Here is a 27,795-nt window from a genome sequence, read left to right on the forward strand (position 1 = left end):
ATGCTTATATAAAGAATTACAGTGAATACATTTGTCATTGAAAGATAAACATATTTAAAATCAAAAATAATTATACTATTTTTAAAGAGCGGATCAAACTCCAATAACAATTATATTGCAAGTAAATACTAGATCCGTGCCGTTGACATCTTTCACATCTTGCAGCGTATTTTCACAGTCGGCTAATATGCCCTTGTTTTTATCTTCAAAGCAAAGACACTCTCACCGATGTTGTTTTCTCTGACTCCTTCGTGTGTTTCTTCGATCACACACTGAACTCTGATCTCGTGCAGAAAATCTAGGAAAACTCTGGTTGTGCTCCAATGGTAGTGTCTTCCATTAGGATATAGTGGGAAATTCTTACCCATAATTGTTGAGCTGCCCGTTTTTGGTTGGAACTTCCCCATCGAGGAAGAGAAGGTTTTGGTCAGGAGTGGACATTCGGATATCCGTTTTGGTTTTAGATAGAATAGTTTGGATTTTTGAGTATTTTGGTTGAAGCGGTTCATAATTTTACAAATTAGGATTGGGTTTGGATATTTTTACTTTGGATTCGGTTTTTTCGGGTATAACCAAAAAAATCTGAACTATGAAATCTCCTATATATTAAAAGAGAAACATTACAACATTTGATGTAGCCATGTGTCATCGCCACAATGATTCTTAGAATCTCCAGAGAAATAGGTTGGTCAATCTAAATATATAATAAGCTTTTTATTAAACTAACCATAAATTAAATATCAATGTTCTTCATTTTTTCCATAAATAAAAATTACGGAATTGTCTAATGTGGCTAAAGTATATATGACAATTAATTATTTTAAATAATAAAGATTTGATAAAAATTAGTGTATCCTCTATCATTTTTTCAGTTTTAACTTATTTAAATAAATTAAACAACCACATTAACCATATAATAAAAGTTTAGATTTTTCTGTATATGTTATATTTTAAATTTTTGAAAACAACTATAAATTACTAAAACAGTTAAAAGTCTCACATTAAAATTTTTGTGAATCATGGTTTAAAGTTTTTATCATGACAAGATACAAATGATTACAAAATCATATAAGTATGAAATCTCATTTAATACATATTAAGATTATATATATATATATATATATATATATATATATATATATATATATATATATATATATATATTTATATTTATATATATTAATATATATTAAATTAAACTATATGCCATATAAGAATATATAAATATTTTAATTTTGAAATTTGCTTTGAACAATTTTTTTGATAAAATCTTTGAACAAATATTGACAACCTAATATTTAAATTAAATATCAATGTTCTTCATTTTTTCCATAAATAAAAATTACGGAATTGTCTAATGTGGCTAAAGTATATATGACAATTAATTATTTTAAATAATAAAGATTTGATAAAAATTAGTGTATCCTCTATCATTTTTTCAGTTTTAACTTATTTAAATAAATTAAACAACCACATTAACCATATAATAAAAGTTTAGATTTTTCTGTATATGTTATATTTTAAATTTTTGAAAACAACTATAAATTACTAAAACAGTTAAAAGTCTCACATTAAAATTTTTGTGAATCATGGTTTAAAGTTTTTATCATGACAAGATACAAATGATTACAAAATCATATAAGTATGAAATCTCATTTAATACATATTAAGATTATATATATATATATATATATATATATATATATATATTTATATATATATATATATATATTTATATATATATATATATTTATATATATATATATATTTATATATATATATATATTTATATATATATATATATTTATATATATATATATATTTATATATATATATATATTTATATATATATATATATTTATATATATATATATATTTATATATATATATATATTTATATATATATATATATTTATATATATATATATATTTATATATATATATATATTTATATATATATATATATTTATATATATATATATATTTATATATATATATATATTAATATATATTAAATTAAACTATATGCCATATAAGAATATATAAATATTTTAATTTTGAAATTTGCTTTGAACAATTTTTTTGATAAAATCTTTGAACAAATATTGACAACCTAATATTTAAATTTTAAACTTTGCATTGAATTTTTTAAAAAAATTATAAATTACTAAAACTATTAAACATCACATAATAATTTTTTGTCATCAATGAAATTTTTGTTATAAAAAAGTACAATGATCAAAAAACAATATGAGTAAAACTATTAGACAAAATAATTTAATAAATATGAATATTAAAAATACACTACATATATATGTTAATCTAATTTGAATTTATTTATAGACCCTGTAAAATAGAAAAAGCATTTGTTCGGATTACTTAAATTTATTTATGTGTTCGCATCAATTTAATAATATACGTAATAGTTACTGTTTTTAATATTTAATATATATTTATTATTTTATAATATGTAAAAAGATATATATAATACGTAAAAATAATTTATATATAATATTCATCCCGCGCAGGTCTTAATCTAGTTATTTCTTTTAAAAAAATCCTTGTCATTGTAGGTCATCGTGTCTGCAATCAAAATTCCTTGATTTAATTTCACAAACCAAAAATGTCAAGAGACCACACGTGATTTCATTGCACAACGAGTACGAGAACACAAAATCTTTCATTATACATATCAAAGTGAGACATGTAATCCGTCTCTCACTCAAACTACGTTTATATCAAAGAGATCAATCGGAGCTGATTCACTCAAAATCTGAAGAGGATAAAAAGTAAAGAGGAGAGATTTTCAATACTGAGCCATATTTTTACGGATTAAACGGGAGAAAGGGTGTATGTAACGACCCGTTCCCGAAGCATTTTTATTTATAAAAGAAGGGATCCGCAAAAGAGGTTTCTTTGTAAGGAAGTGAAAATTATTCTAGGTGTTGGAGCTTTTGTTTCGTTATGAATGGAATAAGAACTGCATTTTTCTCTAAGGATAAACTGAACATAAAACGATCAAAGTTTAAGGAAGTAGTCGATGAACCGCAGAGCCAACTAAGGAAATTTTGGACGTTCGGGAATGCAGGTTTCAAGTAAGGCAAGTTCGATTCGTCATCCTTGACGGGCCGCTCCAAAAGGAAGGTCGGGTCTGAGGGAGCCGTTTAAAGAAAAAATTGTAGAGCCTCGGTCAAGACTTTGTGGGCAAGGTTTGGCCAAGCCAAATAAGAAAACATCATTAAATTTCCGGCTTGGTGAGCAAGTCCAAGAGTAGTATAAAAAGGGACCTCTAGCTCTCATTCTAGACACAACTCAAAAAGCAAGTCTTAGAGAGAGGCTAGAGCAAGAACGCAGTCATGGAGAGAGAGTTTGGGAGGTGAGGATTGAGCAAGGAGGATCGCAAGATTCTTCGCTGGAAAACACAGCTAAGTTCAGAGTCTTTGATCTATTAAGATCAATCCAGGTGAGTATGTGATTCGTGGCAATCCAATAAGAATTGTTTTGTCTGGTTTGATTCAGTATGATTAAATTTATGCTTGGATATAATTCGTTTATGGAAAGTTCGTTCATCGTGTTCTTAAGAAATGTATGATAGCAATTGTTTATGAAAAGTTTGTTCATTGCGGTCTTAGGAAATGCATGCTAGATTTAATGGATGGATAATTGGGTTATGTTATGTTTATGTGAGAAATGAACGTTTGATCTGAGAGCCTAAGACATAAAATTATAATGTGTTTAAGGAAAAGATAATCGAATTGAGTTAATTAAGAAAACTGGTTAAGGGGAATGTTATGGACCTTCGGGTCGAAGGTTTAACTACGGGCCGTAATCGACCGACGGGTCATAGGTTGGCTACGGCCGTAGGAACGGCTACGGCCACAGGTTGTCTACAGCCGCGGGTTTATGGGTCTTCGAGTCGAAAGGTTAGGAAACGCTAAAGTTAATGAGAAATGTCGGAACTAGCTAGGTACATGATATCTCATGATTTTTATGAGTTTTAGATTCATATTTTAGCTTATTATGATTATTTTAGGTTGCATTTAGGTCTTTATGTTGCATTTGCATACTCATTTGCATAACACATGGGCTAAAGTGCACATTTGAGAAGTTTGGGTTGAAATCGTGAGGTTAATCGTGCAATTTACAAAGTTTGTGGCCGGATTGAGAACTATCAAGAGGCGGGGGATCATTCTGCAAATATGAGGGGTCTGAAATGTTCAATTGGAAGTTTTGGGTCAATTCGCAAATATGAAGGCTTGGGCCGCTTTGTAATGAACGAGAAGTTCAGGGACCCGTTTTGCAAAATTGAAGAAGCCACCATTGGAGAGGATCGAGAGCTGTCCGACGAAGCTTGATACCGACGACGTAGCTCACCGGAGTTCGTAGAGAGGAGATGAGCACGGGAACGGACGAGATGATTTGGACCAGAGATTCCGTGGTGGAGAATTGCGACGAGGGTTGGAGCTTGTGCGGCTGTGGGCTACGTGCTTCGACGGAAGAAGTGCCACGGCGGCTAGGTGAGTATGAAGAACAGTCAGCGGCGGAGCAGAGCACGACTGGTTGACTACACGGGCTAGGCTTGGCTGTAGTGGAGAGGAGAGACGCCGTGGACTCACACAGCGGGTCGGTTGCGACCGCGGAAACGAAGAAGGTGGAATCGCGGAGACCCGACGCGGAAGAGAGAGGCCGCGAAACGGAGAAGGTGATTCATTAATTTAAATACGGTTTAATCCGGTTTGGTTTGGTTTGTAAAGTCAGACCATGACGAATTTAGCATCTAATAAATAGATTTAGACCTAAAAACTTTATTTGTATCTCATTTTCTCTTTAAGACTTTGTCTCTTTTTGTAAAAGATAGAATCTTTGGATAATTTGAGAAAGTACTTCATCTTATATTTGTGTTTCTCTTGCTCATTAACATCATTAGTTTTGATTCTTACATGGGTTTAAGGTTTCTCATGGAGATTAATGAGTAGTGACCTTGTGATTCAAGGGTTGATAGATTAGGGTGATTAAGTAGATATTTAGGATGTTTATTGCTTGATTAACAATTTTATATGTTTGCTAAGTGTTCTTAATGCTAGATTAGACTTGATCACTTTCATCTAGACTTTAAGCAATTTTACGTCCGGAAGGTATTTGTTAAAATGTTTGAATCAACTTAGTATTGTTCTTTACATATTCGGCCAACGACAGCTGATGTCTGAGATGTTTAGTGGTTAGTAGACTTGTGATTCATGCATTATTGATTGCGTTAGCCAACGACAGTTGATGTTTAATTCATGATTAATATAGGGGTTTTTGCCACGACAATGGATTAATCTATATTGAATGAGATCTAGACCTATAGACTTGTTGATTGTTTTGTTTGAACATCCTAGATTGAACTTTGATCACCTTATATCAATTATCATTGCCCATGGATCCATCTTTAGCATTTGATTGAATTATTGCACTTATTTCTAGATTGAATTTGAGATCACCTTGTTTATATTTCTAGGATATTAGCTTGTTACAAATCATCCATTTTTTTGTTTGCTTAGATTAAGGAAGCTTGTGTATTCTTGGTGTTATAGATCCTTAGTTTCTTGTGGATTCGATCCTAAAGTATATTATCAAAACCATTACTAATCATATAAAAATATATATATTTTACACAGATATGATGCAAAGAAAAACACAAAGGAAAATTCTCTCAAATAGATCTTGTTGGCACATTAGGTTAATTGGTGTGTGCTTAAACGCTTAATCAGTACTTGAATTTAGAACCGAATGCTAAGATGTTAGTATTGATTGAGTATTTGATTATTGGACTGTAGTAGGCGGTATTGAACGTCCTTACTGAGTATTTGTGTATGTTCATGTCTCCTTTTGTGATGCAGGTGATGAGTAGTTGGTTGGACCGGAGCGCGGGACGATGAAGATCATCAGGCGGGTTATTCATAAACTTGGAATTTTAGTTGGGTGTTTTATGAATCTTATTCTATTACTCTACATTATTTTCTCGGATTTATTAATAAAGTTGCACTATTTGCTTGAATTTATTTGGTGGAAACTTTTCTGAGTTTTATTTAGAAATTTTCAAGGCTTTTCAAAAAAATTTAGGTTGGGGAGTTTCAGTTGACCCTTCGGATCTAGCTCATGTTATGTATCAATGGATTTAGGGTTAAGTTCGGCTATGTTCAGGTCGTGGTTCGGATTTTGGATATATCGGATCAGGTTTAAATATCCAAACTTACTCAATACAAAAATTGATCAGATATTTTATTACTTCGGTATGGATTTCAGTTAGAATTTTTAGGTCAAATTCGAATTTGGGTATCAGTAAAAATACTCAGGCCTAGTTTTCGCCATACCATGCAGGCATGTCTCATGCTTTTGTGGTTTTGTGCACTAATTATATTATAGCCAATAATTAAAAGAATTTTGTAAAAAGGGGCACTAATATTTTTGGAAAAAGGTTCAAATACTAGCTAAAATTTTGTAAGAAAAGTTTGGATCTAGTGCAAATACACTATTTCTTTGACTAAAAGAGAAGTTCCTTGAAATAAAATAAGTTAGCTAATACTTTTGAAAAATAAGTTCAGTAAAAATAATTTAGTTTTAAATATTTATATTTAAAAGATTAATTTTAGTATTTTTCATTACAAACTTAAAGATATTTATGAAAATTGATGTAATTTTGAAACGTGATATCATGTAAAATTAGAATTCCTTTTGAGGTAATTTGCTCAAAAACAATGAAAGATAGCGAAATTAGGGATATGCCAAAAACAGTAAAAGTTTAAGCGCGTGAGCTTCCTAGCTAGCGTTTAAATACGAAAGTGTCCTTTTCCAAAACTAGGTGACGTACAATTATGTTCTGCCAAAGAGATTTATTTAGATTTGGAAAGATTACAAAAGGATTTGCAAAATTTACCTCGATAAATGATATGTACTGTGCCGTGTGTAGTTCTCTGCAGCCACTCATTCTCTGACATGAACGTGTCAAATGTTTAGTATAGCTACTTCTACTTGCGTTATCGAATTATTTATTGCAAGTGGCACAAGTTGAGTTAGCTCACTTTTAGCTTAGTACAAATAAAATTAGTGTCTTTACATTTTTGTTAACTGGGTTCACATTAAATTGAACGCCATTTCAAATTCAATTCTGGTTAAACGTTTTGTGATATATAAATAAAAAGTTCGCGTCTGTTTTATGTTGTTTCAAATTCATAATTCATGTTCATTATATCGTCAACTACCTTCTTCTCATTTAGTCACTTGTTGCAACACGCAAGTTACTGCATGCACAATGTATAAATTAAGTGTAAACTATCAGAAAATGTGGCTTGCTAACATTCAAATTGTACGGCTAAATTAAAAAATATGTCTACTATCGTTATAATTTACCGTCCAGTAAAATTGTTGGTTAGCTATCTAAAATAATTTATGTTCGAAGTCATAAAACTAAACCCTAAACCCAATATCATAACCCTAAACCCAAACAAAATCATAAACCTTAAACCTTAAACCCTAAACCAAAAATCGTAAACCCTAAACCCTAACCACATCGTAAACTCTAAACCCTAACAAAATCATAAACCTTAAACCTTAAAACCTAAACTTTAAACTCAGCAGAAACACCTTAGACCGTAACAATTGATCATAAACCTTTGACTGTATAATACAATACAATATACTTTATAGACAATTTCATTAAGCATAAGATCTGGTAGATGGAGAAGAAATAAAAATCAATTATCAATGTCCAATTTTCCTTGTGGATAGTTACCATATTTTTTGGACGGCTAACATAATCAATGAACAGGTCAATAAGATGATTAGCTATAAATTATCATACTCTTACACTCTATAATCTTAACCGTAAATCGAAATTCCTAAACCGCCAACAGTCTATAATATAAAATTGCTTGTTAATTTTGTAGTTAGATGTGTAACTTGTTTGATAGCTTGTTAACAGTTATTTGATAGCTTGTTAGTTTATGAGAAACCTAAATTTCAATTATGCGGAATTCACTGTTATGGTCCAATAATTTTTATGGCTATCCATTGAATAAAGTTGCAGCTAACAATTTTGCGAATCGGTAATAAATTTAAGTATCCAAATACTGCATAGACAATAATTATTGCCTTTAATTACAACTTGAAAACCCACTCCCTGCTGTTGTTTTTGATGAAGATTAACCTTTGTATTGAGTTGAATATTGTGCACAGATATTTGGTATTTACTTTCCGGGCTAATTCATTAGACATATTCATGAAACAGACAAAGATGCGGGTGTGTTGTGTACGAAAATATAAATACAAGAGCATGTTAGACTACAAACAAGCACACCAACAAAAGTTACGTCAAACCAAAGAATAACATATGGTTTAAATAAGACTGTGGTTACCATGTATATACAACATAAATATACAATTTATATATATCAGACAGAGACGCAATGATGGAGAGTTTCACCGGAGATGCAGCGGCGGAGAGCTTCAATGATGGAACTGCAGAGGCGGAGAGCTTCACCCGAGTTGCAGCGGCGGAGAGCTTCACCGCAGATGCAGCGGCGGAGAGATTCACTGGAGACGGAGATGCAGAGGGGGAAAGCTTGACCTGAGATGCAGAGGCCGAGAGGCCCTAGCTTGTATCATCAACTTGAACAATCCTTCGAGTCTTTCTTCAAGCTCTTTCATGGCTGCCTCTACTCTTCCATGACAGGTGAGTGAAGACGGGGAGAAAACAATTTTAAATTTCAAAAGAAGTAAAAGATATGAATGCAGAGGATAAGATTTCATCAAATCTTTGGCAAGATATCGTCTATGAAATCGTAGAGTCCAAAAAAAAAAAGCCAACAGTCTAAAAACATTAGAGTTTGGTATATTTTTTGGTAGGAACACTAGTTTCTCGTTCCTTTTTAACTAAATAGTAAATACACTAATTACAAAAAGTTACAATTCATAAGGCTTCTTTAATGGCGAGGCACGGCGCCAGCTCCGGGATCTCGTCTCATTCTCGCCGATTCTCCACGGCGGTGAACCCCATCAACATAAGCTTACGTTCGAAACAACTAATTCAGCTCGGACGCATCAACAATCCCGATACCTTTCCAGAGATCACTCATCAGAAAGAACTCCAAGCGTCATCGCTCACCTCGAAGCTCGACGACTGCACCGGCCTCCACCAAATCAAACAAGTCCACGCTCACGTTATCCGACAAGGACACGACCAAAGCTGCTACATCATCACCAAGCTAATCCGCACGCTCACCAGGCTCGGCGTCCCCATGGATCCCTACCCTCGCCGCGTGATGGAGCTTGTTCAGTTCCGCAACCCCTTCCTCTGGACCGCCGTGATTCGCGGCTACGCGGTTCAAGGTAACCTGTCGGAAGCCGTTTCTATGTATGGATGCATGAGGAAAGAAGGGATCACTCCTGCTTCTTTCACTTTCTCTGCTCTTTTGAAAGCTTGCGGTTCGGTCGGAGATTTGAGTTTAGGTCGGCAGTTTCACGCGCAGACCTTTCGACTCAGTGGGTTCTGTTCTGTATACGTTGGCAACACAATGATCGATCTGTATGTGAAATGCGGGTCTATGGAATGTGCACGTAAGGTGTTCGATGAAATGCCTGAACGGGACGTGATATCGTGGACTGAGCTTATAGCAGTGTATGCGAAAGCTGGGGATATGGACTCCGCAGCGGAGCTGTTTGAAAACTTGCCGAAGAAGGATATTGTGGCTTGGACAGCTATGGTTACGGGGTTTGTGCAGAACGCTAAACCTCAGGAAGCGTTAGAGTATTTCCATAGAATGGAGATGTCAGGAGTTTTACCTGATGAAGTTGCTGTCGTCGGGTTTATATCGGCTTGTGCGCAGCTTGGAGCAAGCAAATACGCGGACCGGGCTGTCGAAATCGCTTTAAAATCTGGTTATTCTCCTAGTGGTCACGTTGTTATAGGCTCTGCGTTGATAGATATGTACTCAAAATGTGGAGATGTAGAAGAAGCAGTAAATGTGTTTGAGTCGATGAACAACAAGAATGTTTTCTCTTACAGTTCTATGATCCTTGGTCTCGCTATGCACGGGCGTGCTCGCGAGGCTTTGGATCTGTTCCATTACATGGTAAAACAGACCACGATAAAACCAAACACGGTTACTTTCGTTGGTGTGCTTACGGCTTGTAGCCACGCAGGACTTGTAGACCAAGGGCGTCAAATATTCGCGTCTATGCATCAAACATTCGGCGTTGAACCAACGTGTGACCTCTATACCTGTATGGTCGATCTTCTAGGCCGTGCAGGAAGGTTGCAAGAAGCTCTTGAAGTGATTAAAACAATGTCCGTGGAGCCACACGGAGGTGTGTGGGGTGCGTTGCTCGGCGCCTGCAAGATCCACAAGGATCCTGACGTTGCGGAGATCGCTGCAAAACATTTGTTTGAGATTGAACCAGATGTTATCGGTAACTATATCTTGCTATGTAATGTATACGCTTCAGCTGGTGACTGGGAAGGTGTTTTAAGCGTGCGGAAACTGATTAAAGAAAAGGGTTTGAAGAAGACACCAGCGGTTAGCTGGGTTGTGGATGAGAATGGTCAGACGCACAAGTTTTTCCCGGGAAATATGAACCATCCGATGTCGGATAAGATTCAAGAGACGTTAGAAGAGCTTGTACAGAGATTAACTGTTCTAGGTTATGAACCGGATTTGAGCTCCGTTCCCTACAATGCGAGTGATGATGAGAAGAGGTCGATACTGATTTGTCACACTGAGAAGCTGGCTTTAGCGTTCTCCTTGCTCACTACGAGCAGAGATTGTGAGATAAAGATAATGAAGAATCTGAGGATGTGTCAAGATTGTCACACGTTTATGCGTTTGGCGTCGGAGGTCACAGGGAGGGTTATTATAATGAGGGATAATATGAGATTCCATCACTTTAGGAGTGGAGCTTGTTCCTGTGGTGATTTTTGGTGAGAGTCGAGGTTATACTAGACCAAATTCGATCTCTGACAAGTTATACAAAATGGATCGTATTTTATTGATTTTATTTAGGATCTCTGCGAGGGCCAAAAACAAATACAATTCCACTGCAAAAGTATGTGAAGAACACAGTTACACAAATGGTAAACACAACTCAGATGCTACAATCTCGATCTACGTATAAACCTCTTCCCCGGTCTCCTCCTAGACCGCCCTGTTTCAGACAACTTCACATCCCAATCCTCGACGTTCTTGGGGATATAAACATCAAACAAGATTTGACCAAGAACACCATTGGGCTTAACCACATCCTCGTCGTTTTGAGCACTGGACAGACGTATCAAATCTTGTTTGTGTTCATCTTGCACAGACCCACCGTTGCCGACGTAATAACCAACGGTGCTTCGAGGCACGAAGAAATGATCAGTTGTGACAAGTGGAGTTCCGTTGAAGCTTCGGTTAAGACCAGAGGTTGATGCCCCAAAGCTTTGAGTTGTTGGCTCTGTTATATCATCATCACATTGAGTCTCTTCTTTCATTGCTTCTCTGTCAAGACTTCTTGTCTTCTGCAAATAAACTGACGCTGCTTTTGACAAGAAGTCGGATACAGCTGCTTTATAGTCCACTTGATTGTACCGATAATGACCTGAAAAATATGTAAGTTAAAGAAACTGATTGGGAGAAAATATATTTGACAAAGTTTTAGTAATATACTAACCAACGTGAGGAGAATCATTCCATTTAACGAGTTTTACATTTCCTCCTAGCTCTTGGAGACGGGTGGCGAAATTGTGTATGGTTTGGTAAGGAGCGAGGTCATCGTTTTCAGAGCATAGAATGAGATAAGGAACTCTCAATGTCTGCAACATTCAAGAATGCAAATGAGATAAAGAGGTAGAAACCGAGATCAGAGCCGACATATGTAAAAAACTGCTTACTATGGTAGAGTAAAGAGTCTGCCAGAACTCGGCTCGCTGTGATTCAAACCTGTTGAGGAAAACATAATCGAGACTCGACGCGATACCATTGGCTGCCCATACAAATGGTTTAGGTGGTTTAGACATTTTGAGGGTAGTTGGATGAACTGCCAATCGAGCTCCCAAGTCGCTGGTGAAATCCACAGGACATGAGTCATAGATAAACCCTGAGATGCAGTTTCTAACCATTCTACAATCGTCCTGGTTCAGTCCTGTGTCGCATATCCCTTCAAGTATCTGCATAGATATATACAAAAGTAAGCTCAATCTTGTTCCTTTTCTAAATATACATAATCAGAAATTCGTTAAAAGACACTTACTTGAAGAACCTTATACATACAAGCATTAGGACCACCTGAGAAAGAAGCAAACACTAGAGGAACTGGCTTTGCCTTGAGCTCCTACAAGTTCCCAATCCAAAACACTTATTATTTACTCTTCTCTGTTTAGGGATTTGAGTATCTAAAATAAAATAAAATAAAAATAATAAAAATGTAATAAGACAAAACATCAATCACCTTTACAAGTTCAGACACAAGACCAGAAGCTAGATCCGCAGCTTTGTCCGGTAAGAACCTATACATGTAATAAAACCCCCCAAACAAATTTTATTGAATAATGAAATTAGAGAAATCGAGAAAACAGAGAAAGTAGAAGAGAGAAGACAAACATGTTGAGGAATTGAGAATGGCAAACGAGTGAGTCCCAGAGAAGAGAATCATAGAGATCGACATGGTTCTTGAGATTGCGTTCTTCGCTAGACATCCAAGCGAATACCACAACGATCGCTTCGCAACTTCCTCCTCCTCCTTGGTTATTCCTCTTTCGCCAATAGTACTTTCCTCCATATCCCCACATCTCCTCTTTATCTGAATTAGGGTTTTCTCTTTGTCAATTGACTTTGAACATGATGAGAGGAGGGCACAAGCATCGAGCAGAGAGACGTAAAAAGACGAACAAGATAGAACGACCAGATCACCTTGGCTTATCACTTGCCTTTATTAAAAATTAAAAATAATATTTAAATTGATAAATCTAATTGTTAATAGGAAGGATATCTTGTGGCCTCTTATAGTAATTTCGCAGTATTTTGAAATAAACAAAATGAGTAAACAAACTCTTGCATTTGTCAAATACATTTAATAAAGGGAATTTGCAGTGGATGTAGATAGATATGTCACTGTTGATTTTTTCATAATGCCAATAGTAACCCTATTCTATCTTGTAGATATGCACAAATATAAATCTGATACTTTTGTCTTTATCTTTCGTGCATGCTTCTAAATTAACTATAGAATTTTTTTTTTTTGAAACATAAGCTAACTCTTCGTCTCTTTAGCTCTCTCTCTTTCTATATCTTTCTCTTTCTCTCTTCTTACTGATGTGATCATTCATCTTCCCTAAATAAGGAAACTGTTTCTTTATTGACGAAAGTTCTGAAGAAATCATGTACTCTAAATTATTTTCAATCGATAATGAATTTTTTTCTATTTTTTTTGGTAAAAATCCAAGGGTTTACATATCTATTTTTCAGGTGACATATCCTTTGATTCATCTCTCTATAAATGTGAAGAATACAAGTATTTCACTCGCATATGCTCTGCCGTCGTGTTCCGTAAGCCTCTGCTCTACTCCGCCGCCGTATTCCCGTAAGCCTCTGCCTTCGCCTCTGCTGTCATCATTGTAATCCTCATCTCCACCGCCGTGCTCCTGAAACCTCGTCTTCATTCTTCTTCTCATTTTATATCCATTCGATGTATGATTTGTTTCGGCACTGCGTTTGGTCCTTACTGTTTTTTTTTGTGTGGTTGCTTTGCTTTATCTTCTTTTTTTTTTGTTCGTGTGAGAAATGGAAATTTGTGATGAATCTGAGGAACATTATCTATTTTTTTCATTTTCGTGGCTATTATTAGTGTGATCCGGAGAAAAGGATATTAACGTCATTACACCACCATTCTCTTACCAAATCTGCAAATATGAAAAAGTTATGACCATCTACCTAATTACCGACCACTTCTTGTATATACACCAAAATAATTCAAAAATCTCATTGAATAATTGGACACACGATTGATTCGGTTGCCTTCACCATATTATGTAGGATTACATAAACAATTGTTTAACATTGAAAAAGTATAACTATCATGCATGTTTAGATAATATATTCAATTTTATTATAATTTGAAAAGAACCTGGCAAAAGTCACTCTTCAAAACGTAAAATTTAGTAGTGGGCTAAAAAAAGATATGCTTCTTATCAGCTATCAAACGGCCCGGGTGGATAGTAGAGATCAAATACACAACATTCTATCTTTTTATAATAACATCACCTGTCACTAACAGTTCTACAACTGTTTTTGTGTTCCACGCAATTCTTGTAGCTCACGCTCAGGGTCGGTCCTGAGATTTAGGGGACTGTAGGCAATTTTTAAAAAAATTCAGCGAAATTTTATTTTTGGTAAATTTGGAGGCTTAAAAAAAATTTTCTCGTAGCTTTTTTCTATGTAATTTTTTCCAAAATTTTTGGAGACCTAAAACCAATGTTTCGTTAGACTTTCCCAGGACCGGTTCTGCTCACACTAACACATGATATAGTACATGTTGTTTTCATTTTTGACATGGTTGACATTGCACAGTCGGTTGACAACATGAGATCAAATGTAAAGTTGTAACTGGAGACAGAAAACAGATTGTTGTCTTTGTAGTCAGTCACTCGGAAGAAACCAGAAATAATCCTCTCTTTTTTGTTTGCCAGTATTCATCAGAGTTTGCTAGCTTTTTGGATAATCCAGCGTAGCTTCTATCAGGCCAGCTCAACATCTATTTGGGCACTGGGCAAAAATATTTTTAAACTTTTATTGTTTATATTTATTTATAATTTAATTATATTTATTTTTTAATCATCAACATATTTATAAATTTGTGATAAAAACAACTTATGAACATATGAAATATTTTAGGGCCTCTTTTCAACTAAATTTAGAGAATATTTTTTTAAAAAAAAATCTATATAGAAACATGTATATATAAAAACATATTGGGCCCTTTAACTATCAAATACGGGAGGCACGAATTTGGATCAAGGGCGATCGCATCCTTTGTCCCATGTTAGTCGGGCCTGACTTCTATAAACATCAAGTTAAAAAAAACTAATTGGCTTTTCTCTTCAAGTATCTTTATATATAAAAGAGACTTTCAATCCCTCTTGGTGATGCCAACAAGGACGACACGTCAGAAATTCGGATGACGTCGAGGCGACACGTGTCCCACTTCCAAAAATGCATCACTTCATTTAAGTAAGAATCAATTGGTGCGGGTTTTTAATGTATTGTGGGCTTTATGTTTGAATGATTAAACCAGCTGGCCGGCCCGATTGAACCAACCCTATTCTCTTACGCGAAGAGTAAAACTTTACGGCTCTTTGTTTGATAACGACGTCTGAGCTTCATCTTCATCGCCGAAACGCTTCCAGTTACAAAATCTTTGCATTAAACCCCTTCTTAAATCCACAACCATGGTGTAGGCTTCCATGCAAATTTTCTGTGTGACGGTGTATCTGCGATTATAAAAAGATTAGCCTTTCTCCTCTGAAACCCATCTTCTCAGTCCGTCAAAAAAAAACGCAGTACACTTATATTCTGAAAACGAAGTCATCCATCTTTCTCTCTGATTCGAAGATCGCACGCTGCTCCTCCACCGATTGAGATGCTGAAGTCGATGACAAAGAGTGGAACTTGAATTGAGATTTGTCGATTTTCTCAAATAATTGCAAAGAATCACCTTCAGGAAGCGATCAGACTACTCCGTCTCCTCCATGGTATCCTCGCCGATTTTGAAGACATAAAAGATTCTTCTATGAATTTCCCATATTTCTTAAGGTCGGTTTTGGATTATTTGAGAAAATTTCACTTTCTGGGTTTTTTTTTGGAACCCGTTGAAGAACACACTGGTTGGAGCTGAGGCTAACCACAACTTGAATAGCCAAGTGAACTCCATAACCGTGGGATGCTGGGAGCTCAACACGCTCTTGACCCATTGACCACAGTGAAGGCATGCGTGAACAATGCAGGTATAGCACTAATCCAACACGGGTGGCATCCAATGTCGTTCATCACCATCTCTGGAGAGATTGACTCTAGGGCGATTGAGAAGAGTTCTAAGGTAGGATTTGCTCTCGCTCTCAAGCCTTGAGAGAAGAACTTCAAATGTCTTCTAATCTCTTGGACTAATCTCTGTCTATTTTTTTTCTTTAGAAATTGTTCCTTTGTTTTCATTTTGTTCTACAAAATAAGATTTAAAAAAATACTATGAAAGGATGTCTTTAATGATGAACCATACAAGTCTCTTTCTTGATTATATAATTTTAAACTTTTTGTGATGGAAGTGGTTTCCCGGTTGTATTGTATAGTTCAGGTTATGTCCTCCTGTCCACAAAGCTTCATACTCCAAATCTGCTATTAAATTTTTTTAAGAATTTGATATGACCTTAAGGTTTTTTAAAAATTCTTTGCTAATGATTTGCTAGATCACTGGTTCTTGGTGGTCTCTCTGAGAAATATCATGGCTTATAAAACTTCTGGGTGGTTGATGGAATCAACGTAAGGCGTTATCTTTAGTTTTGTTTAACTTTTCAAAAATCATCTTCTCATGCTTGGATTGATTTGCAGGATATCGATGTGGAGACATTGCGGATATTGATGGTTTGAAGATGGATTAATGTGAGCTTTGATATGGAGCTTTTTGGATCAAACTCTTCTGATGAGCAGCTTACCGGAGTTAGGATTCTTAGACAATTTGCAGTCAATGAATGGTATTCGGGTGAGACACTTGAGAAGATCATTATCAACGTCCCTGTTGTTGAAAGGTTTTACAACTCAAAATGTATAGACTTTACAGATAAGTGATGACACAGTTGCTAACTTTTTTTTGTTATTACTAGGTTGGTGGAGATGCTGAAGTGAAAAGATCTGCAAAAGGAAGAGATTAGGAGATCAGCTGCTGATATACTATCAAAACTCGCTAGCAAACAGCAGAACTCTTTAAGAGTCGCTGGGATATTTGGTGCAATGGAAACTATTTTTTCGTTATTAGAGAGCACGAGATCATCAGGTGAAGCGCCTGATGAGATTGGAGAGAAAAGTGTTCCGTGACTCTAATCTACACTATGACTTCTGTAGATTCAACAGTTTGGGACTCTTGATCCTGAAGAAGCTAGCGAAAGATCATGATAACTGTGGAAACCTCGGCAACACAAGGGGTTTTCTCCCGAGGATTATTGATTTCACGCACGTGGACCAAGTTCAATTGTGGGATGAGAACGCAGACGTTACCAGGTCACAGGTCCTAGAAACGGTCGTGCAGCTGGTGAAAATGTTAGTCAGCACGACTGAGAACACATGGAAGTGTCTCAGGAGGGAGATCTCAGAGATTGTTTTTACGGTGAGCAACGGGAGGGATGTGCTGAGACACGGAAGCTCGAGAGAGAATTGGTGGAACGGTGGTGTTTTGAAAGAGCTGTTCAACATTTTCTAACATATGGAGACAATGGGAATCAGGGATCTGTGAGGATCGCTGCAGGAAGACTCGTGGAAGCACTTGAAGTTCCATCGATCTGTGTCAATGTTGCAAGTTTATAATAGAGTGGCTATTCTCAGATGTTCCAGATAAAAGATGGTCATATCAGTAAGAAGAAGAAGAAAAAAGACAACTGACAAATGTTTTACAAACTACATATGTAGCTTCGTGTAAATGTAATTGAAGGTTAATATCATCATGTAAGTGCTAATCCTTTATCAACCATAGTTGAGAAATAAGTATAAGTTCATTGATTGCAGTACCAACAAGCTTGACTTGCAAGTAATTGAATTTTTTTTATTTCACTGAACCCAGACTTACGAAAGAAAATAAAAACGGCGAATATCAGGAATTTTATGAAAATTTGTATAAATACATACATAACTCCATTACAGAAAAACTAAAATAATCCATAAGATATCAAAAATATAACAACAAAATTATTTAAATACATAAATAATCCATAATACATAATTTCAAGAATAAGTATGAAAAATTCATAAGAACAACAAATAGAAGAATTCATTTATGATTTTGCTATTACGTTGTATATCAAACCAAGTTGAAAGAAAATTAAAAAGAAAAATAATGTATCAGAATAAGATAACGAGGTTGTATTTTTGTTAATCAAATAAACACAATTAATACTAATAAATTAGACCAAGTAAAATGAGAAAATATGAAAACATTTGGTTGGTAGAATTTTAAACAAACCACATTAATATAAAAACAATTGTTAAGCTGTAAAATTAAAAAAAGAAAGAAATAGAATATTGCATCCAAAGATATCACTAATACTAGATATAAAACTAGATGATCTAAATAAAATAAACATATCAAAATATCCACATTGCCAAAATAAAAATAGCCCATTAAATTTTAACATTATATTATGAAATATAGTTAATCGCGGCATAATGTAAGGTTGAATATTATAACATCAAACAATTTTAACCATAGTAATTGATATACATAAAATAATAATTTCTAAAATGAATTTTAAAATATATAGATAAAATGGTTGTAAAACAATTATGAACATGGAATTTTTTATTAAAATAGATTAAAGATTTTAAATAAATTTGTATTATTATTTTGTTTATTCGCGCGGGCGGGTTTGCCCAAGTGTGTTATATAATCAATGCTATACCACATCTGCGGATAGAGTAACACGTGTATATATGGGGAGAAACCACTTTCAGCTACAAAAATCGTTCTTCTCGACTAATAAATTACTACACTTTGAAGAATGAGGGATGGCTTATAGCAAAGGTTGGTGTCTTGGTGAAGTGGTTCGAGTTCACATCTCCAACACCATAAAAGAAGAAAATAATCTAAGATTGATTACACATGCAAATCAGTTTACGCGTCCGATCAGTTGAGAATATAGTTTTTTTATAACCCGGGGTAGCTGAACTCGAAAGTCCGACTAATCCTTTGGTAGCCGCCCACCGGCAAAATGTAAGCTTGACTGTTCTACGTGGGAGTTAGATATCTACGCCGTCTGGCAACACAGATGGATAAATCTAGATGGTAAGTTTCGAACCCGAATTGTTTACCTTTTCGAAATTATCGTACCACCAAACCGCGTGGTTAGTTGAGAATATCGTTTTATAATAATTCGGAAAAATGAATTTCTATAACAAATAAACATGCATGATACTAAAAGCATTCAAATAATTATATACACAAGAAAAATATATATTCAATTATACAAATAAATTTCTGAACGTTAAAGTCGGATACATGAAGTGAATAAATCTTAAAGTATTGCACAAATGTACAAATTCATTGTCATTAATTAGTAACATATTTGAAAGCTTTATATAACTTTTTGTCGCAGTATATCTATATATATCTATCTATCTATATATATAAAAAATTGTTTGCTTCTCTCCTGTGCTGCCACCTAGGATCCAGGTCAGAAAGTCGAGCGTCGACAGTGTGACACGTGTCCAGCCGACTAAACCGCATCGTTTCAATTAAAATGGAGGCTGATGGGCTTTGATGTTACCGTGTGTAACGTGTTTGGGCTTTTATGTTCACTTTGTCTTCTTTAATTTGTTACAGACGAGGCCGTTTATCGGGTCCGTCAGATGAGACGCCGCGTTTCCATCTAGGGTAAAACCAGCGTTCTTCTACTGCAGACCTCATGACGATTAGGTTTCACTATTGTTCTTTCATCTTCTTCCTCACATTACAAACGAATACGATTACCGAATAATCCTCTTAAAACCCTCCATTAATCTATCACCCACGATCTCCATTCAATTCGAGTTCTGATTATACAAGGTTGTGAAGGTTCATCTATAAAAAGGTAAGCTTCATAGTTTCACAATCTCTATGAGTTATGTTTTATGTTTCGGTCTTCCTCTATGATTAGCAGCTGGGCCGTTCCTCTTCCCCTGCTGAAGTCGGGTTGCTCCGTTTCTGGGATGCCAGGAATGTACGCCGTGGTGGAGAGTTCATGGGAGTTGATATGCTCCTACTGGATTGTCAGGTATTTTATTTAGCTCTGCTTTTTGTTCATAAACATATTTATTTCACCAGATTTATTTCACCGGTTAAATGGTTTGACATATCGGCCGTCCTGAATCCATATTAGAATTTTTTTTTCAAAGTTTTTGTTAAACATTTGTCCATGAGTCAATTTGCAAAGTTTTTAGACACTTCTGCCGTTCTCAATTCATATTACAAAGTTATTTTTTAAAAAAGTTTTTGTTAAACATTTTTGACTGTTTGTTGTGTTTATTGAACGTATGTTCAGGCGAGCATGATGGCGGCCACCATGAATGTCAACCAACTTGCGACTCACAGAGGAGCTACTAAAGTGGAATCTCTGAGCATAGCGGAGCTTAATGATTTTGTCATCACTGCTCCCTCTCAGGCATGTCAACCAGAATTAGAATGTTTCTATGGCAAGCACCTCCTAATAGTTTAAGCTGAGAATGATAATAAAACGGATTCTTTAATGTTGTTAATTTTTGTTTTGATCGTATGCTTCTAATGGTTTAGATATTTTATTTCTAGGCTGAACTAGATGTCCCTCGCCATGCTGAATCATGGTACAAATAAAACCTCTAATCATGCTCCCCTCTCTTAATGTCCACACTGTTATTAGTTACACAAGTTTTTATCTTCCAGGCGAGATTATTAAAAGTTTGTGTTATGATACTCCTTATGCTCAAGAACATGTTATGGTGTTGTGTAGGGTTTGAGAATTTGAGCTATCACTATCTTTAACGTCACTCTTTGACAGTGTATGGTATGCGTTTTAATGCAGGGGGACTGGTTACCCTGATCTTTGGCCCTCTCCATCTTGCCGAGAGCACCTTGATGTTACTAAAAACTTTACATTCGATGTGATCGCTGGCATTTTGGCAGGTCTACTTCACTACTTACCTCATTTTGGTAGTACTATGTAGTTATGTAACATCTATTTATATGTCATGCTTTGATTCTCATTCACATCTCATCTCGGTCTGTGACAGAGATATTAGAAAGATATTCCCATTTGAGTTTTTCCACCTGGGCGGTGATGAAGTAAATACAGATTGCTGGAAGAATACAACCCATGTCAAGGAATGGTACAATCATATGACTCTTTCTTTTCGTGTCACTCACCGTATTTACTTCCTGTCAAACCAAAACCACCCAAGAAGGTATATCCTTAGTCAGAAGAACCAATATGTTCTGAAATCAAAAGAGAGATTGATCAGCTCACAAATGGGATCGATGTGACCAGTGGTGGATGTATTATCTAACAATATTCACAAATCACAACCACCGAAGAATGCCATTCACAATATTCTTTGTACGACCATGTGTATTTTGGATTTTTTTTTTTTTGGGGTCTAAGTGTATTTTGGAAACTTAAGTTTCTTTGTACTTTAAAAAGATTTGGTGAAATGTTATACATTAATTAGTTTATTAACCCCTCTGAATTTGCTAAACATCTACTTGAACCAATGATTTTTAAAAGAATTCCCATTTCCCTTCATTCTCCACTATCTATTATTTAAATTATTCAGTGTTAATATTTTTTCCATATTTTAAGAAACTTTTTCTATTTTCTGCACTTTAAATACAAATTTTCGTACATAAGCCTATAAATATTTTAAACATTTTTCATTTTTCAAACATTATCTTTAGAAACTAATTTTATGGTTTTGTTTATTAAACATTTAAATGCATAGACGAATAACATAGACGTTTTATTCTATTATGTCAATGCAAATTGAATCAATGTTATTAGCTGTGAATTTAAACTTTTTGGTATTTTCCGTTTCTTCGGATGATATGAGGAGTCAAGTATTTACTTCATTGGTTACAACAGTAGCAGGTGTGGAATCCGCTATTGGGTTATCCATCTTCGTTATAATTTTCCGAGTCCGGAGGACTATTGCTATAGGATTTATTAATAGCATTCAAGGTTAATCTAAAATTATAGTAAAAAATTGTTCCAACATGATATATATGTATAAAATAAATTATATTTTTGATAAATGATAGTCTAATCAATCAGATAAAAATATTTAATACAAATACATTAACTTTCTCTAAACATACAATAAATTACTTATATATAAGAAAGGCATTATTAAATACTATTCTAAAATTTAATGAGTGATTTTATTTTAGAAAACCTAATAAGTTATTGGATAATATTTTTTATTTAGTCTTCAAATGTAGTATATAAAATATTCAGTCAAATATTTATTTAAGTATTGATAATTAATATTATGTTCTGATTCAGTTTTCTTGCAAATAATTTCCTATTATAGTGAATTATATATTCATGTTCAATTATTTAATTTAATTTTAAAATAAAATATGTTAAAAAAATACAAGTACATTCAATATATACAAAATGTAAAATAATCAATATTTTGAGTATTAAACCTAACCACAACAATAAAAACTCAAATATACTTACTATATATAAAACAATTGAGCAAACATTTAAGAAAATGTATACCATTTCAATCATGTAAATCATGTCATGCTACTACAAACTTATAATCTCTAACAAGACTAATAAACTTAAAACAAAAATAAAAAAGTTTAGTTAGACATATGTGAAGATGATATAAAAATGTGTGCTCACTATAAAAAAAAATAACAAAAAAGAAAGACAACAACAAAAATAGTATAATGTCGGAAAATGTATTTGAAAACAAATAAAAAAAACAAAACAAGTTAGAAAAATAAACGAACATCAAACATTGAGTAAAATGAAAGTTATATCCCTTATCACTAAAAATTTTCTAAATGAGAAAAATAATTATTAGACACATCACTTGCAAATGCAAATCTAAAACACCAACCACAAAATCATACAAAAAAAATAAAAATCTAGATCACAAATAAAGTATATCCCGCAATCTTATCCAAGCTACAGTTGTTGTATATGCCTACATGAGTATTACAAATACTACGCAGGCTTATCAAACAACTAACCAAACCGTTCCCCGAGCTGCCTGGCTAGAAGAAAACAAAACTCAGTTCTCATTGTTATATAATAATAATAATAATAATAATATACTGTAACCAAAGAATTAGCTGATTTGGTTGGCAAATAAATGAAACCTTTGAGAATCAAAGATATTGCCGGAGCTGCGTTTGGAGAGAACATATTCAATATATGATCTTCAAAATTAAAATCAGTATCAAGAGTGATTTTCAAATTTCTTTTACTTATATAACAAAACATTTAAATTCTCCGAACGGAGTTGAGTAGGTAGACTTCATCCAGCCCTTCAGGAAATCTTAACTAGTTCCAATAGCTTTTGACTGTGATCCTATTTTCAAAACCTTATTAGCCCATAGATATTCTATATCTGTCTAAGATGTATACCTCCACCGTAAAACAAGTACTGAAGGTACTACTCGATCGAAATTATTGAATATTTATTTGCGTATGTAGGAAATGGACCATAAAAAGAAGAATTGATGATAACCAAGGTACATAACATATATATGAATGAAAAGGGGTACATAGTTAGGTTCAACTAATTAAATTTGCATATATGGAGCGACAAAAGATATGTGATATGATGCACTTTAACAGGTTTAAAATATCAATGGCGCAGCATTCAATTTTGGATCTAGGTTAGATAGATTGATCCATCAACTATGAACTGTGTTAGTCTTTTTCTAACCAGTGTTGAACGCTTTATATAGCAAGATAAACTACTTTTTTATAAATCCTGGAAATTATTCTGCCTGAATTCATCTCTACGATCCTATATAAGAAAATGTGGTTTTACTAAATATCATGCATGTATATACGATGTAGCCAAGCCAATTAAACATTATTTCATTCACCGACTAAAACCTAATGATGCAAACATGAAGAGGTTTCCTCGCATAACTTTCAACGGTTTGATCTCTCCTCATTGTATTATTCATCTACCATGTTGCTCTCACCTCAAAGGGTACACTCCATCAGAAAAGTCAAGAAAAAGATAAGAAGTGAAGTACATACATGATACAATGCACCAAGAAGAAGTAAATAGTTCGAGGTTCCATGTACCACAATATTTAAATCCAAGCTTTATTAGGGCCCGTTTTATGGTGTTATTGGCCCACTGTCCTTTCCTCAACATATAAATGTATATACATATATGTAAATCATTCATGATATTGACATATATATGTCTCCGAGGAGACATCTAAAGGACTAATCGACCCATTGAGATGAGAATGGGAACTCAGTATTGGTGGGTCATGCGGTCCGCGTGACACCTTCACACCCCGACACCATCCACTTTTGTATACTTGCTATTATGTTTATCTATTTATGTATATACAGTGCACCTCTTCACCATGGATCATCTATTTTGGAGAGTCCTTCCACAGATGGAAGACCTTCAGTTTACTTGAATACTTTGGTATATCTGAAAAACCAGAAATAATAAAGTTTTCAGTAATTTGGACATGGATTTCATAGTTACATTTCAACTGGCAGAAACGGAATCGACACTGTGAGCGGAGACACAAGTATTAAATGATCAGAGAACGGCTCCATCAATAAATACGACATTACCATCAATTCCAGGAAGATGGTGTTTTACGGATGGCTCGTGGAAAAGGGTTTTAATGTCAAGGTTCGCTCAATACTTTAGTAGGTTTTGATGGATTACTTGGGGGCAAGGAATGTTAGAGCCAGTCTCTCGCCTTTACATGCGGAGATGGAAGCATTACTATGGGCAATGAAATGTATGAGGAATTTACGTCAATTTCAGATTACGTTTGCAACAGATTGTTCTCAATTGGTGAAGATGGTTTCGGAACAAGAGGAGTGGCCAACTTTTGCGAGTTATTTGGAAGATATCAAGACCCTGAAAGATTGCTTCACCCGATCAGAGCTTATCTATGTACCACGGACGCAAAATCCAAAGGCGGATAGTCTAGCACGCAGTGCTAGGAAGCAACCGTCTTTTGTCGTTCACATGGATGCAGATCATCCCGTTTGGTTTACAGAGTCAATATGTTTCTGTATGACTCTGTATAGTTGATGACAAAAAAAAATAGTATATACAATGCACATGATCACATGTACGTAGAGATGTACATACACATGTATATATATTCGTATGTATACGTGTAACGAATATTTCTTTGCATGTACAGCTGTCATTTGGATAAGTATTTCTCCTAGGAAACAAAGTGCTCTCGGAGTGGGGAAATTTGGATTTTTAATTGTACGTACGTAGTGTCATAAGATTGAAGATTTCTTTTGGTGTAAACGATAGAAATAGTAAATTTGCTCCACGGTCAACAATAGAGGTGGCTGTTCGGATATCCATTTGAGTATTTCGGACTTTTGGATATTTCGGTTTAGGGATAGAGAACTCGTTCGGGTATTTATGTACTTCGGGTCGGGTTTGGATACTTTTAGTTTGGGTTTAGTTATTTTTTATCCGGTTCAGATATTTAGATTTAAAAAAAAATTAAATTTTTCATTTTCTAAGTTTATATTTATCCGAAGCCGACCCGAAAAACCCCTAAGCAACAAGCAAGACCTAGCAATAACGTTATCCTCCACTAAATATAGTTATACTCCACTAAATATAGTCGACCAATGTTAAATCTTTTTTTTTTTGTCAACGACCAATGTTAAATCACAATGCTCTAACAATTCACTTTGCTTAAACTAGCACAAACAAAAAAGAAATTGTACACATATTTTGTATTGCACACTAATGAAAAGAAATAGACAAATAATTACAACAGGTCTTCTTTTTAGTAAAGAGAATATTTTGAAGTAAACATTACATAGGAATTCGATCCCAATATAGAAGATACTACAAGTTCCAAGATTACAATATCACAATAGAAGTTATGGACTTAATTTAAAAATAACAAAAAAACGAAAAAAAGAGAAAAAAAAATTAAAGCACGAAAAATTAACAATTTTCAATTAACAATGGCTCACGCCGGAACTCCGCCGCCGTACCTTCCTTACAGTCGGAAAAATGTCTCCGATTATGATCACATTATCATGTCAAGAGATCGTTCACCCATCCAAGATCAAGATCGCCACTATGACCCACCTCAAAGCTATTCTTATCCCTAGCTTCCGCTGCCGCAGTTGCAGCCACCGTGAAATCGCTTAACCGGCCGCCGCGTGGTGTGAATTCATCTCTTAAGAAGCTCGGCGGCGGCAGCTGACCATTGAGGTAACTTGGAGTAGAAGAAGGTGAAAAGGCATATTTAAAGGAACTCTGTTGTAACTGGAGATCTCTATCTCCGACATCAATCCACGGCGGAAGACGGTGGTGGTTGCTTATATTTGATGAGGCAAGCATGGTCTCGCCCGTGGTAACCGGCATGATGACAGGAGATGACGAGGAAGCCGCGAGTGCTTCCTTGAAACTAAATGAATCTAAAGAATTGATCAGCTCGTGTAGAACTTGCTTGTGTGCCACGGCGGAGTGCCGGCGGCTCATCCGTGAAAAAACGGCAGATTTATTAGCCGGAGATAACGGTGGAGATGACGTCGGTGATCGTGATAAATCCAAGAGAGTGCTCGTCGGAGAATGGGAACAAAACATACAACACCGATTATTCTTATTACTCAACACCGACGCCGGAGATGAAGCCGCCGATCCACCTCCGCCGGAGACAAAGTTTTCTGACGGCGGAAGAACTCTAAACTGACGTGGAGAGTGAGCAAAGAAACATATTTTTCTCTTACAATGCTTACCATCTTTACAAGCTTCCGTACGGTAACGACTCGGATGGAGCCAACACTCGAAAACGCCGTGCGCGAAACCGCACATATCACCACGGCTACAATCGCCACCGTTTCGAAACTCGGGACAAACTTCGCCCGTGTAGTGATACCGGCGAGGGTCACGACGACGAGCCTTTTCGCCGGGATGAGCGAAAGGACAGTCGGTCCAGTCGTGGCTACGGCTACGCGTGCACCGTCGGATCTTGAACTCGTACATCCGGAAATGGTCGCCGGCGTAAGGATCGTCGGAGTCCGAGTCGTAACAACACTCTTTCTGAACCTTGTCTTCAGGACAGGGACTTGAAGGAGATATGGCGGAGGAAAGAAGCTTTCTCGGTGGAATATCCACCGTTGGTCTACCGATGTGGCCGGAGTTGTGATGTTCGACGTCCATGTTTACGTGGCCGAAGACGAGAGAGAAAAGTTTTGTTTTGTTTTATGTTTTTTTTTGGTTTCGGAGAGAGATTGGAAGAGATAAGTGTAAGATAAAATGAGTATTTTTTGGATATTGTATTTTAGAAGCAAATCACAAATCACAAATACCAATATTTTTAGGAACAAATATTTAATTCGATCTGTTATATGCATATATATACGTATATGTAAAGAATTATATATATACGTTATATATATTATACTTTATATCAGTTTTACAATATTTTTATGAATTAAATTTATTATATTAGTAACTAAAATTTTAAAAGTTAAATAATGTTTTATTTTTGTAATAAAATGTTATTTTTAAAATTTTCAATTATTTTAAAAATTTTATTTTATTTACGGATCAAATCAGATATTCTTTAAAATTCTAAAACATTTCGGTTATCCGAGACACCGAATATCTAGGTGGCTAAAGATCGAATCGATACGAATGCTTCTAAATACCCAGATATTCGATCTGTGTCCACCCCTATTTACAGATACAATTTTACTTTCTTTATATGAAAAAATGACTAATGTCAAGGCTATTTTTATTTTAAATTAATTTTAATTTTATCTTTCATATATAATTTTGAACAAAATGTCATTTACTATTA

General features: G+C 34.9%; 3 protein-coding genes and 3 long non-coding RNA genes across 7 annotated transcripts; 4 read left to right on the top strand and 2 right to left on the bottom strand.

Annotated features, from left to right (window-relative positions):
* The first annotated feature begins 8,346 nt into the window (after window positions 1-8,346).
* Window positions 8,347-10,983, top strand: LOC106318796 (pentatricopeptide repeat-containing protein At5g44230). The gene is made up of 2 exons (XM_013756932.1): window positions 8,347-8,713; window positions 8,958-10,983. Exon 2 carries the CDS (start codon window positions 8,967-8,969, stop codon window positions 10,959-10,961), a length of 1,995 nt encoding a protein of 664 aa, XP_013612386.1. The 5' UTR covers window positions 8,347-8,713; window positions 8,958-8,966; the 3' UTR covers window positions 10,962-10,983.
* An 18-nt stretch (window positions 10,984-11,001) lies between these two features.
* LOC106318797 lies at window positions 11,002-12,939 on the bottom strand. Its single transcript, XM_013756933.1, has 6 exons — window positions 12,615-12,939; window positions 12,463-12,520; window positions 12,265-12,345; window positions 11,906-12,181; window positions 11,686-11,827; window positions 11,002-11,613 (listed from the first exon to the last, which is right to left on the bottom strand). The coding sequence occupies exons 1-6, from the start codon at window positions 12,800-12,802 to the stop codon at window positions 11,129-11,131; spliced, it is 1,230 nt and encodes a 409-aa protein (XP_013612387.1). The 5' UTR covers window positions 12,803-12,939; the 3' UTR covers window positions 11,002-11,128.
* A 272-nt stretch (window positions 12,940-13,211) lies between these two features.
* LOC106316487 lies at window positions 13,212-13,850 on the top strand. Its single transcript, XR_001264844.1, has 2 exons — window positions 13,212-13,393; window positions 13,479-13,850. It is a non-coding gene; the product is annotated as an uncharacterized LOC106316487 (long non-coding RNA).
* A 5,743-nt stretch (window positions 13,851-19,593) lies between these two features.
* On the top strand, window positions 19,594-20,404 carry LOC106316038. 2 transcript variants are annotated; one of them, XR_001264704.1, is made up of 3 exons: window positions 19,594-19,834; window positions 19,901-20,017; window positions 20,285-20,404. It is a non-coding gene; the product is annotated as an uncharacterized LOC106316038 (long non-coding RNA). The 2 variants fall into 2 exon arrangements; XR_001264703.1 differs by having other exon boundaries at window positions 19,595-19,834; window positions 19,904-20,017.
* Window positions 20,405-20,411: 7 nt separating this feature from the next.
* On the top strand, window positions 20,412-21,447 carry LOC106316039. Its single transcript, XR_001264705.1, has 3 exons — window positions 20,412-20,582; window positions 20,801-20,901; window positions 21,009-21,447. It is a non-coding gene; the product is annotated as an uncharacterized LOC106316039 (long non-coding RNA).
* Window positions 21,448-25,758: 4,311 nt separating this feature from the next.
* Window positions 25,759-27,256, bottom strand: LOC106315564 (zinc finger CCCH domain-containing protein 61-like). The gene has a single exon (XM_013753327.1). It carries the CDS (start codon window positions 27,150-27,152, stop codon window positions 26,022-26,024), a length of 1,131 nt encoding a protein of 376 aa, XP_013608781.1. The 5' UTR covers window positions 27,153-27,256; the 3' UTR covers window positions 25,759-26,021.
* Between the last annotated feature and the right edge of the window lie 539 nt (window positions 27,257-27,795).

This window comes from Brassica oleracea, chromosome C9 (genome assembly GCF_000695525.1).
Source record: "Brassica oleracea var. oleracea cultivar TO1000 chromosome C9, BOL, whole genome shotgun sequence".
Classification (NCBI taxonomy): domain Eukaryota; kingdom Viridiplantae; phylum Streptophyta; class Magnoliopsida; order Brassicales; family Brassicaceae; genus Brassica; species Brassica oleracea.

Bases quoted from the DNA above. Each gene is read 5' to 3' on its own strand.
- LOC106318797 (XM_013756933.1), bottom strand. From the start codon at position 12,802: ATGTGGGGATATGGAGGAAAGTACTATTGGCGAAAGAGGAATAACCAA. The intron at 12,346-12,462 runs GTGATTGATGTT...GGGAACTTGTAG, and splicing joins TTGTGTCTGAACTTGTAAAG to GAGCTCAAGGCAAAGCCAGT. The intron at 11,614-11,685 runs GTTAGTATATTA...CATATTTTTCAG, and splicing joins GAATGATTCTCCTCACGTTG to GTCATTATCGGTACAATCAA.
- LOC106318796 (XM_013756932.1), top strand. From the start codon at position 8,967: ATGGCGAGGCACGGCGCCAGCTCCGGGATCTCGTCTCATTCTCGCCGA.
- LOC106315564 (XM_013753327.1), bottom strand. From the start codon at position 27,152: ATGGACGTCGAACATCACAACTCCGGCCACATCGGTAGACCAACGGTG.